Source organism: Mandrillus leucophaeus, unplaced genomic scaffold, assembly GCF_000951045.1.
Source record: "Mandrillus leucophaeus isolate KB7577 unplaced genomic scaffold, Mleu.le_1.0 Scaffold949, whole genome shotgun sequence".
NCBI classification, from domain to species: domain Eukaryota; kingdom Metazoa; phylum Chordata; class Mammalia; order Primates; family Cercopithecidae; genus Mandrillus; species Mandrillus leucophaeus.
This window is the reverse complement of record NW_012110352.1, coordinates 160,674-173,163: the sequence shown is the minus strand read 5'-3', so window position 1 is coordinate 173,163 and position 12,490 is coordinate 160,674. Positions and strand designations below refer to the sequence as shown.

Genomic DNA, 12,490 nt, shown 5'->3' with positions numbered 1-12,490 from the left:
TTCACCGTGTCAGCCAGGATGGTCTCGATCTCCTGACCTCGTGATCCGCCTGTCTTGGCCTCCCAAAGTGCTGGGATTACAGGCTTGAGCCACTGCGCCCGGCCTGGAGCAGAATCTTATTTTTTGAGCAGAGGAAGCAGGAGCACTTGCCCCAGATCACAAATAAATTCCAAAATTATCAAATATATATTTAGGGGGAATTTTAAAAATCACCTTTTCTTAGGTATTACCCTATCTTCAAAACAATAGAAATATAATTGGTTTGTATAAAGCAACACATTTATAGTCTGTGTTTTATTACAGTGATACATATATAACTTTCAGTTAGCTCACTGGTATTTTTAATTGTATCAGTAAGACTAAGCACCAACTCCTCTGGAGTACTGGAGTATACTTTAAAATTATGGTAGATCCTTTCAAAGTGTAAGATTGGGATCCTAGTTGTGACCTCTTCATAAAACTTGAAGTCTGTTACATGAATACTTGATCTGATAGATAGATAGATAGATAGATAGATAGATAGATAGATAGATAGATAGATAGATAAACTATATATATATCTTACTTTATCTGGTATATTAGAGGATAAGGCATATACATAAAATTTTGCAAGTCTATTGTAATTAATGCCCAATTTTACATACAATGCCTCGAAGAAGGTCAGATATTTTTATTCCAACAGAGTATAAAGTAAAGGGCATGGGCCGGGCGCAGTGGCTCATGCCTGTAATCCTAGCACTTTGGGAGGCCGAGGCAGGAGGAGTGCCTGAGCTCAGGAGTTTCAAGACCAGCATGGGCAACACTGTGAAATCCCGTCTCTACTAAAATACAAAAGAAATTAGCCGGGTGTGGCGCTGTGCGCCTGTAGTCCCAGCTACTTGGGAGGCAGAGGCAGGAGAATTGTTTGAACCCGGGAGGCGGAGGTTGCAGTGAGCTGAGATGATGCCACTGCACTCCAGCCTGGGTGATAGAGCACAACTGTCTCTACAAAAAAAAAAAAAAAGTAAAGGGCATGGACTTTGCTATTTTACAGTGCGGCAAGTATGTTTTATTTGAGGAGTTCATAGTTGTTGGAAAGTTGACCACCAGATGAGTAAGTAGTGATGTAATTTACAAAGGAAACTATAATATCTATTCTGTGATGTATCTTCAAACCCTGACATGTTAGGTGTTAAAGGTTTACATATGTATGTGTTGAAAGAGATTTTAATAAAATTATTTTTTAAAGTCTGCCTAGTTTGAATAATTGAGCATTGGAAACACTTGAATAGGATGAAAATGTGTACATTAAATTAAGAAAATAAAAGTTAGGAAGGTATTTTCTTTATTGATAAGTGTATCCTGATTTGGAAAAGTGATGTTCCACTTAATATTTGTTCTGAATTATGATCCACTTAAAGTCAATGGCCATGTCTCCTTCTATGAATTTCTGGGTACCATAGTGCCTTTAACATAGTAGGTACACAATAAATACTTTCTTGAGCAAATGAATTGTTTTTCAAATTGGCTTTTTGGTTTTTCTTTTCTTTCCTCCCCTCCATTTAGAGCCGGGCACCAATCTCAGCCAAGCTTGTTGCAAATATGCTATCTGTAGCAGGTGCAGATCATATTATCACCATGGACCTACATGCTTCTCAAATTCAGGTATCAGTGGAAGCTAAATATTGGTGTTTGAAAGGTGGGAGGAAAAGACTGATGATGGTGAAGACCACAGAGAAGCCAAAAATTATGCCCAAGTACATCTGAAATAAACTAGATGTTAACAACATTTTAAATGTGTTCACCTTAAGCATACTTCATGATCTTAGTCATTTCAGGTGGTTAGATAGGGAGGCAGTCTAGTTTTATGGCAAGAGCATAGGCTTTGGGATCAGAACTACTTTGAATAAAGGCTCTGGTATTTACTAGCTTTGTAAGCTTGGGAAGGTTACTTAATTTCTCTGAACATATACTTTTTCATTATTGTGAGTATAAAACATTAAATTCATATTATAATGCCTGGCCCATGACAGGTACTCATAGATAGGAGCTGTTATTGTTAATTATTATCATTCTTATTCCCCTTGAATATTCATGGAGTGCAGTGGCATCATCTTGGCTCACTGCAACCTCTGCCTCCTCGGTTCAAGTGGTTCTCCTGCCTCAGCCTCCCAGGTAGCTGGGATTACAGGCACCCGACACCAGGCCCAGCTAACTTTTTTGTACTTTTAGTAGAGATGGGGTTTCACCATGTTGGCCAGGCTGGTCTCGAACTCCTGACCTCAAGTGATCTGCCCACCACAGCCTCCCAAAGTGCTGTGATTACAGGCATGAGCCACTGTGCCTGGCCTCATGGTCTTAAATTTAGAGCCACAGATATTGGAGCCTGCTTTCCAGCATAAACCCAAAGTAAGGGGGGTGGAATACCACCTTTATTTTATATTTTTTCAAAGATATTTTTCAAATCATCATTTCAAGCTTATGGGAATTCAATGAGGTACATTGGACAGGGACTGTATTCCTTTTATGAAAAGGAATGACTTAATTGAGAAATACAACTAATTTGTATCACCTGGAATTAGAACACAGATCTCCTGATTTCTAATTATTCATTGTGACCATTTATTATAAGTAGCTTCCATTAAGTTTATATACCATAGCATCTCTAACTGGTTTATCCATTAGCTTGTACTCCTTAACGAATCAGTCCAACATTTAGTGGCATAAAGCAGTATTTACTAATTCACTGAGTCTGCATGTTGACTTGGCAGTTCTTAATGGTTTTTTCTGGACTTAGCCATTCTTTACAAAGGCTCACTTACGTTCCTATGTTCAGTTGTGGGTTGACTAAGGGCTGACTTTGTTGATCTTGGCTGGGATCTCTCACATAGCCCAGATTCAGGGAGGCTTTTATAATCTACCACACTGGACCTGCCTTCCCATCGGTTTGAATGTTGCAGTAAGACATTCCCTGAGCGAGTTACTACTTTGTGTTTGCCACTTATAAATGGAAGAGAAGTAAAGTGAAGCAAAACTGATCCAGCTTCTTTCTACAGGGCTTTTTTGATATCCCAGTAGACAATTTGTATGCAGAGCCGGCTGTCCTAAAGTGGATAAGGGAGAATATCTCTGAGTGGAGGAACTGCACTATTGTCTCACCTGATGCTGGTGGAGCTAAGAGGTATGGTTGAAATTAGTATTGTTCCCAATGTACTGGGAAAATCTTTCAGATAGTTGTGTCACAAAGTGATGTTTTTCTATCCAAGTGGCAGTTTTTAAGTATTTTTGAATGGATATAAGTAGCTAGCACATGGGTTGAATATAGTTTTACCCTCTCCTCTTTTACTGTCCTGAGTGACTACTTGGAAGACAAGACAGAAAAGGGGTCCTAAATCATCATATTATGGACTTGACTATAACTTATGAGTAACTTGGCACTACAGAGCTAGCAATACAGCTATAAACCTTTTGGGAAGGGTAGAAAATGTGGTTTTCTAATGAATAGCAGCTGCTATTGAACCACGTATTGGTGGACAAATTCGCTTTTACACTCCGCTTACAATGCTGTTGGTTAGATCATTTTGATCCTTGGGATTAAAATATTAAGCAGGAAGGAAAGTAAAGCGTGATATTTTTATTTAAAGCCAAGATCTTAACATTTTAAACAAACTGATTGCCAGGGATTGCCAGTTACAGTGCTTTGCAGCTCACATGGTGCAGAGTAAGAGCTCTTGATTTCCTTAGTGGATTACTCGTTAGTAATGCATTCAAAAGTGTGACACATGTTCTTCTTCTTGTGGAAATAGAGTGAAAAGCTACAAAACACAGATGATTAGGAAGAACTAATTCAGAACTTTCTGAAAGCCATTCAAATCTTCAATGACTGTTTCTCAACAACCTCTTTTATTTCAGTAACTTCAACAGAACCGATAAGCTGAGAACTTGAGTTCTGTTATCCAGCCAGATATATGGCTTGGTGAGTCCCATGTAATTGCTAGTTACCATCTGTAAAGCTAGAGACACCTTAAGAAACATCCCCACAGCTAGTAGTTGTCATATTTAATTTGTTGGTCATTATTTTCATATCTTTCTATGGGACTTAGAAAATAGTCACATTTGAAATAGGCAGGATTTTCTTTCCAAAGGTGGGTATAGGAAAACTGCCTTTAGTAGACAACTAATTGCCACCTGATTTGTTTTTTTCATTATCATTGTCTTACAGTGATGGAGTATTTTCCAATTGGGTGTCTATCACTTCAGTCTTGGCAGGGTTTGGGGAGTAGGTAGAGATTCCTGTGTGATTTTCATTTGTACAGTAGTTCTCTCGTGAAAAGGTGTAGAGAGTTACTTTTTCTAGCCCTTTTGATGCTTTGTTGGTCACTGAATTTGTTGACCTTTGAGTATGTTTGGTTTGGGATACTTGAACTAATTGATCATGAATTTGCCTTGGATAAGTAATCATTCCAAGCAAATTGGTTACCATTAATGTTATGTGCTTATGCAGTAGTAGTGGAGAGTACAGGGTATGGTTGGTTTAGATCAAGGTACAAACGTTACCTAGATTATGGTTCAAACCTTATTATGTGGTCACAGGTTCTCACTTATCCAGCAAAAACTCATGTGACCATAGTCACAAGAGAAACAGGACAAAATGCTATAGTTTGTTCAGTTCTACATTAAAAAACAGGACAAATCCCCAAGCATGGGCTGCTTCACACATGACGGAGATGGCACAGTGGAGCACGGACAGGCATGCCACTGGGCAGCTCACTGTCATTTACACTGAATAGATTTTTGTTTGAATTATGTGGTACTTTGTCAAAAGACAAATTTTTCTTCTATCCCAGCTTCTAGTCTGGTTTATTTTCTCTTGTAATAAGAAAAATAAGAATTCTCTTTGATTAGAAGATACTTTGGACCGAATGATGAGATGTCCAGCTTGTCTGGGTAATTGGTATAACTTTCTGTCTAGCAATTGTAAAAGAAACTCCCAAGCTTGGTGTCCAGGTACAGTTGACGGTGACAGTTGATGGATGTTTTGCGAACAGCACTGAGGGAAGTGATGAGGGCACAGTCATTGGAACAGGCTGGATGCTGCTCCTCTCCTGCCAGTCAGGTTCTCTTCTCAACACATCCCCAGTCACGGGTCTTCCATGATGGGAATTGGGACAGTCTGTGTACTCCTGGCATTAGTTAATTCTTTCCTCATTCCTTCTACTGCCAATCCATTAAATAAACATGCGTGTCTTAGCGTTATACTGCTTCCCAGGACTGGTGAGTGTGTCTGTCCTCTACCCAGAATGAATACTCATCTAAGTTTGATCAGTACATTCATAAGCTTCTGTTGAGATATGGAGGCATTGGTTTATAAAACCCAGTTTGTGGTATTTGCCTATGAGAAGTCAATGATAGTTGCTTGCTTTCTTCCAGCCCTGGGAACTATTGGTTTCAAGGAGTATTCTCCTCCCCAAAACAAGCTCATTCTTTAGTCCATTTTTTTTTTTTTTTGAGACGGAGTCTCGCTTTGTTGCGTAGGCTGGAGTACAGTGGTGCTATCTCAGCTCACTGCAAGCTCCACCTCCCGGGTTCATGCCATTCTCCTGCCTCAGCCTCCTGAGTAGCTGGGACTACAGGTGCCCGCCACCATGCCCAGCTAATTTTTTGTATTTTTAGTAGAGATGGGGTGTCACTGTGTTAGCCAGGATGGTCTCGATCTCCTGACCTTGTGATCCACCCACCTCGGCCTCCCAAAGTGCTGGGATTACAGGCGTGAGCCACCGCACCAGCCTCTTTAGTCCATTTCTTTTGTCTTAGAAGCCACACATACATATGAACACCCTCTGTTTTGCAGAGTGACCTCCATTGCAGACAGGCTGAATGTGGACTTTGCCTTGATTCACAAAGAGCGGAAGAAGGCCAATGAAGTGGACCGCATGGTGCTTGTGGGAGATGTGAAGGATCGGGTGGCCATCCTTGTGGATGATATGGCTGACACTTGTGGCACAATCTGCCATGCAGCTGACAAGTAAGTGTGGATTGATGGGGCTGGTAGTTAGAAGGAAAAAGCTAGCAATTGCTGTCTGAATGTCTTCAGCCTGCTGATTCCTTTTGGAACCAAATTGAGGGGATAAGTAACTTTGGGAGATTTTTTATCACCCAAGGCTTAGATTATAATACATAGAAATTGTTGAGTACTCTTATTTTTTTTTCAGATTTTCTTAGTTTTTTTTTTTGAATTTATGTTGTACTAAGCTATATATAACAAAATTTGCCATTTAACTATTTTAAGTGTACAGTTCAATGACATTAACTATATTCACAATGTTAGACAACCATCGCCTGATTACCAAAGTTTTTTGATCACCCTGAGTATTCTACATGCGATTGTTTTTTGTTTTAATGAATTAAAGTAAAAATCCTGAGCAGACAGGCATGTGTGCTCGTATTTATATTTTACCTAAGCTGGAACCCTTGGTCTTACTTCTCGACTGTTTTACCGGCTGCTACTTTTGTTCATATTACTTCTTTTTTTCACTCTAATCCTGTGACAGGTTAATGTTTATGTTACTTGTCATCTCTTGCCTGCACTGTTCTAAACTGCCTCCCCACTCTGTTCTCCATTGCCAGACACCATTCTCTCACCTCCCCACTCCATCTCTCCACGCTTGCTAATCTTCCTGCAACTGAGGTTTGATCCCATCACTCTTTAATATTTTAAGTGGCCCCTCACTACTTACAATCCAAGCCACTATGAGTAGCATTGTTTCTTAGAATGGTATTTTTACTTTTATTTTTATTTTGAGACACGGTCTTACTCTGTTACCCAGGCTAGAGTGTAGTAGTACAATTATGGCTCACTGCAGTCTTGAAATCTTAGGCTCAAGAAATCTTCCTGTCTCAGATTCCTGAGTAGTTGGGACTACAGGCACGTGCCACCACACCTGGGTAATTATTTATTATTATTATTTTTTGTAGAGACGGAGTCCCACTATGTTGCCCAGGCTGTCCTTGGACTCCTGGGCTCAAGCAATTCTCCCACCTCAGCCTCCCAAAGTGCTGGGATTTCAGCTGTGAGCCACAGCACCCAGCCCTGAGAAGGGGTTTTTTAAACTTTCTTGTGTCTGTGCCTTGCACAGTGCCTGGCACATAATAAGGTGCTAAAAACAAAATTGGGGTGCTGAATGATTCTTGGTTTGGGATCCTGGAGTAAACATTCATAAAACCCATTTCATCCTTGTGCAAGTAAGGGAATACTAGTCGCTATAACAGATCACCTCCCTAACATGATAGTTTCCTTTTTGTCCATGGCACACTCCAATGCAAGTGTTCTTGTTGGACTCATTTTTTCTAAGCAATAGTTAGGAACTCTTTCAATCTTTGGTGCTGTATCTTTAACATGGGGCTTCCAAGATTACCTTGGAAGACATTTCAATTTTGGCCAGCCAGAAAAGGAAAAGGACACAGAGGATTACCCCTGGAAGATTTTTGTAAGTCCAACCAAAAACTGGTGTACACTGTGTCTGCCCACATTTTAATAGCCAGAATTAAGCCACATGGCCACACTGAACTATGTGAGGGAGGCTGGGAAATGTAGTTCAGCTGTGTGCCCAGAAAGAAGAGGAAGTGGATTTTGTTGAGTGCAGCAGTCTGTGCCAGAGTCCTTCTACACTAATTCAGACCCATTCAGATAAGTTCTTAGTGCAGTTCTTTCTTGATATGGACTGAATTGTGTCCTCCCCAAATTCATGTATGTTGAGGCCTAACCCCAATGTGATGGTATTTGGAGTCACCTGAGGGGCACATATTTAGGATTAGATGAGGTCACTAGGGCAGAGCCCTTACAATGGGATGAATGCCCTTACAAGAAGAGAATGCTGGAGAACTGGCCAGCATTTCCCCATGCGCACACGTGCTCATGCACACACACACTCACACAAAGAGGTCATCTGAGCACACAGCAAGGTGGTGGCCACCTACAAGCCAAGAGAAAAGGCCTCAGCATGAAACCTACTTTGTCTGCACCTTGATCTTGGACTTTAAGCCTCCAGAACTATGAAAAATGTGTTTCTGTTATTTAAGCCACCCATTCTATGGTATTTTCTTTTCCTTAAAATTTTTTTCCCCTAACCCACTGTGCCTTATAATATTTTTTTTATTTTTTATTTTTTTCATATGGTATTTTGTTATGGAAGCCTAAGCAGGCTAATATACTCCTCTCTGACTAAAATTCTGCAATGACAAGTAAGATGAATCCAACTTTTTTTTCCCTCTAGACTTCTCTCAGCTGGAGCCACCAGAGTTTATGCCATCTTGACTCATGGAATCTTCTCCGGTCCGGCTATTTCTCGCATCAACAACGCATGCTTTGAGGCAGTAGTAGTCACCAATACCATACCTCAGGAGGACAAGATGAAGCATTGCTCCAAAATACAGGTGAGGATGAGATTTGTGCAAAACAAGACTTTTCTAAGTGTTTAGGAGGTGGTTACTTACGTTGAATTAGGTCTCTAGATTCTGAAGATATCTTTCTTTGATCTGAAGGATTTAGTCTTGTCATCAGAATTTGTGATCTAAAAGTTAAAAATCACCTGTTTCTTCCCCCCCACCCTTTTTTTTTCTTTTCAAACTGCCAAGCCTTGGGAAAATCACCTGTTTAAAAGTTTAAATTGCTAGACCTCAGAATCTTTGGAAGATGGAGCCTAAGATTCTACATTTTAACAGGCTCTCCCAGTGATTCTGATGCAAATTAAAGTTTTCAAGTTCATACTTTACAGTATGTGTTTGTCCAACTCTTAACTATCGGCCCCTGTAGATATAACGTGAAACCTTTAAACTAATTATACGCTTCTGCCAACTTTAGTGTTTCTCAGTGTGCTCTGGACCTAAGGTTCTTATTAAAATGATGTAGATTCCTTTGCTCCATCTAAGACCTATAAAACCAGAGGTCCTGGAACCAGTATTTTAAAGTAATTCCCCAAGTAATTGTTAGACACTAAAGTTTGAGTGCTCTTGCACTAAAAGAACAAGGCCTTGCCTAATTAAAAATGTTTACATTAATCTATGAGCTTTTTGAAATTAATATGTGTAATTGGAGGATTATCGTCATTCTTTTTATTTTTTCTTTTTGAGAAGGGATCTTGCTCTGTTGCCCAGGCTGGAGTGCAGTGGCGCAATCAAAGCTCACTACAGCCGCAACTTCGCAGGCTCAGGCAGTCATCCCGTCTCAGCCTCCCAAGTAGCTGGGATCACAGGCATATACCACCATGCCCAGCTAATTTTTTTGATATTATGTGTAGAGACGGGGTCTCCCTATGTTGCCCAGGCTGGTCTCAAACTCCTAGCCTCAAGCTGTCCTCCTGTGTCAGCCTCCCAAAGTGCTGAGATTACAGGTGATTTTTTTTTTTTTTTTTTTTTTGAGACGGCGTTTTTTGTGATGGAGCTCTCGTTGCCCAGGCTGGAGTGCAATGGCGCGATCTCGGCTCACTGCAACCTCTGCCTCCTGGGTTCAAGCGAGTCTCCTGCCTCAGCCTCCCGAGTAGCTGGGATTACAGGCATGCGCCACCATGCCTGACTAATTTTGTATTTTTAGTAGAGATGGGGTTTCTCCATGTTGCTCAGGCTGGTCTCGAACTCCTGACCTCAGGTGATCCGTCCACCTCGGCCTCCCAAAGTGCTGGGATTATAGGCATGAGCCACCGTGCCCAGCCTATTCATAAGGATTTTAAAATGCGAACCTACCACCATTTTTTTTTAGACAGGGTCTCACTCTGTTGCCTAAGCTGGAGTGCAGTGGCCTGATCTTGACTCACTGCAGCCTCAAACTCCCAGGCTCAAGCGATCCTCCTACCTTAGCCTCCCAAGCAGCTGGGACTACAGGCATACACCACCACCACACCTGGCTAATTTTTGTTTTATTGTAGAGACAGAGTTTCACCATGTTGCCCATGCTGGTCTCAACTCCTGGGTTCAAGTGATCCTCCCACCTTGGCCTCCCAAAGTGCTGTGATTACAGGTGTGAGCCACAATGCCCAGCCATTTTGATGAACCAGAGTCAGCGTTTTTTCTCCATTAGCATTTTGACTCTTTCCTAAGTGGCTATCTGTTTTGTTTTGTTGTTTTGAGACAGAGTCTCGCTCTGTCACTCAGGCTGGAGTGCAGTGGCACGATCTTGGCTCACCGCAACCTCCACCTCCCGGGTTCAAGCAATTCTCATGCCTCAGCCTCCCGAGTAGCTGGGATTATAGGCGTACACCACCATGCTTGGTTAATTTTTGTATTTTTAGTAGAGATGGGGTTTCATCATGTTGGCCAGGCTGGTCTCCAACTCCTGGCCTCAAGTGATCTGCCCACCTTGGCCTCCCAAAGTGCCAGGATTAACAGGTGTGAGCAACTGTGCCCAGCCCTAAGTGGCTATCTTAAACATGTTATGAAGAATAGCTGAGTGCAGCTTCATGACAGGGAAACAGCACAGTGTTGTAGTTTTAAGAGGAAGGGCACTTGCTTGGCTGCTCATCAGTGTCTGCAAATTGGCCAGTCATCTCTGACCATATGATATTAACCTGATTTCCTTTCCTGCCTTTCTAGGTGATTGACATCTCTATGATCCTTGCAGAAGCCATCAGGAGAACTCACAATGGAGAATCCGTTTCTTACCTATTCAGCCATGTCCCTTTATAATAGAGTAACTTCTGAGGCTTTTTGAGAATAAAATCCACCCCACCCCTTCTTTCCCCTTGGTATTTGATGACAAATTCAGCAGAAGACCCGACTTGTTCCAGTGTAGCTTTCTACATCCCACATCAGGTATATTAGAGTTTGTCCGAATTGGAGAAAGACGGATTGAGATTAACTGCTGGGACTTCCTACCTGCATTATCTCATTCTGGCTTCCTTGATAATTCTGTGAGCCTTGCAGCTTTAACTGTAGCTCAGCTGCTGCAAGATTTCAGACTTTTGAGGATGTTGTGTGAGGGTGACTGTAATTGGAGAAGCTCAGACTACTTTGCATGTAAATGCTTCAGTGTTTTCTTTGTTGAGAACAACTAGCAACAAAAGCAACCCATGTGTGACCAGTTCTCCCCAAGGTCTATGCTAAATTATAGCAAGAGCCCTGGGCAACCCCAAACCTAGTTCTGGTAGCTGAGCACCCTGTAAGGCAGGAGCAGACAGCTCGGCTTGAGCAGACATTGGGTGGGGGGTGGTTGAGGGGGGAGGCAGCACAGTGCAGCAAATGTTTCTTGGGAGGAAGAAGCCTGATCCATCGCCATCTGCTTGACTATGTAGCTTGGAGTCTCCTTTGTACCTATCCCTTTCGATTTGGCTTTACCTTCATCTATCTTGATCCTTTCCTGGCCAAATATCCTCTTGGGCCCAAATGAACATTGTACCATAGTCTTCTGGAAAGCAAACATGCTTCCTGCTATGTAATTGCTAACATTTACATTAGATGATGTGTTGTAGTTTGATCTTCCTTAGCCTACTGCCACTGAGTCAGTAGGTTTTAGGTGGTATCGTAGTGCCTTTTAATTTAAGTATTTAATTTTCATCTTCATTTGGATCTATTTGGCCTCTCAAATGAACTGAGATTCCTGTTAAAGATTGATGTTATTGTCTCTTGTAGAGGAAACTAATAAAGTGTGTGTACCTGTGTGATTTAGGGTCTGTATCATAATCTATACTGATGTCTCTGCTGAAAGTTTGGTTTAGATAGATGTCTCACTGTCCAATGATAGCTCTTATTTGTTTCCAAACTACATTAGCTTCATTGTTAAGGCAAGAGAAGACATTGGCAGCAGATTTATTCAACTGTAAGACTAAGATGTCTGGAGTTTACTGAGAATGTGATAGGGTGTAATTCTGTGCAGTATACCTAAATTATAGCATGTATAATGTCTGCTGGATTTCTAGTTCTTATTCCTGAAGATCCAAATTAGGTATTTTCTTATGGGAGGAGAGTTTCTGTGATTTATTCATTTTGAACTAATTTTGCCAAATGTGATCATTTCCCTCCATTCATCAGTAATTGACATATGTTTGGCATTTACTTTCTTTCTTTCTCTTTTTCTTTTTTTTTTTTTGAGATGGAGTTTCGCTCTTGCCCAGGCTGGAGTGCAATGGCACAATCTTGGCTCACTGCAACCTCCGCCTCCCGGGTTCAAGCAATTCTCCTGCCTCAGCCTCCTGAGTAGCTGGAATTTACAGGCATGTGCCACCACGCCCACCTAATTTTATATTTTTAGTAGAGATGGGGTTTCTCCATGTTGTTCAGGCTGGTCTTGAACTCCTGACTTCAGGTGATCTGCCAGCCTCAGCCTCCCAAAGTGCTGGGATTACAGGCATGAGCCACCGTGCCCGGCTGGGCATTTACTTTCATCCCTTCTAAATAAGAACTATTTTGAGAAGGTAAATGTACAAAATTTAAGGATGAATTATTATGCATTCCAAAATTTTGAGTTTCTTTCTTTTATTTTTTTTCTTTCTCTTTTCTTTTTTTCTTTCCTTTTTCTTTTCCT

General features: G+C 41.3%; 1 protein-coding gene across 4 annotated transcripts in view; it reads left to right on the top strand.

The window, feature by feature from the left end:
• Positions 1-11,630, top strand: part of PRPS1 (phosphoribosyl pyrophosphate synthetase 1) — a 22,878-nt gene extending 11,248 nt beyond the window's left edge. The window contains exons 1-5 of one of the 4 annotated variants that reach the window (XM_011970438.1): positions 1,539-1,644; positions 3,036-3,160; positions 5,831-6,004; positions 8,253-8,412; positions 10,564-11,630. In XM_011970438.1, coding sequence (XP_011825828.1) covers positions 1,582-1,644; positions 3,036-3,160; positions 5,831-6,004; positions 8,253-8,412; positions 10,564-10,656 — 615 coding nt within the window. In that variant the 5' untranslated portion in view covers positions 1,539-1,581 and the 3' untranslated portion in view covers positions 10,657-11,630. Of the gene's footprint in view, positions 1-1,538; positions 1,645-3,033; positions 3,161-5,830; positions 6,009-8,252; positions 8,413-10,563 lie in introns of those variants that run through there. The other 3 variants (XR_001004951.1, XM_011970441.1, XM_011970440.1) reach the window with 3 other exon arrangements.
• The last annotated feature ends 860 nt before the right edge of the window (positions 11,631-12,490 follow it).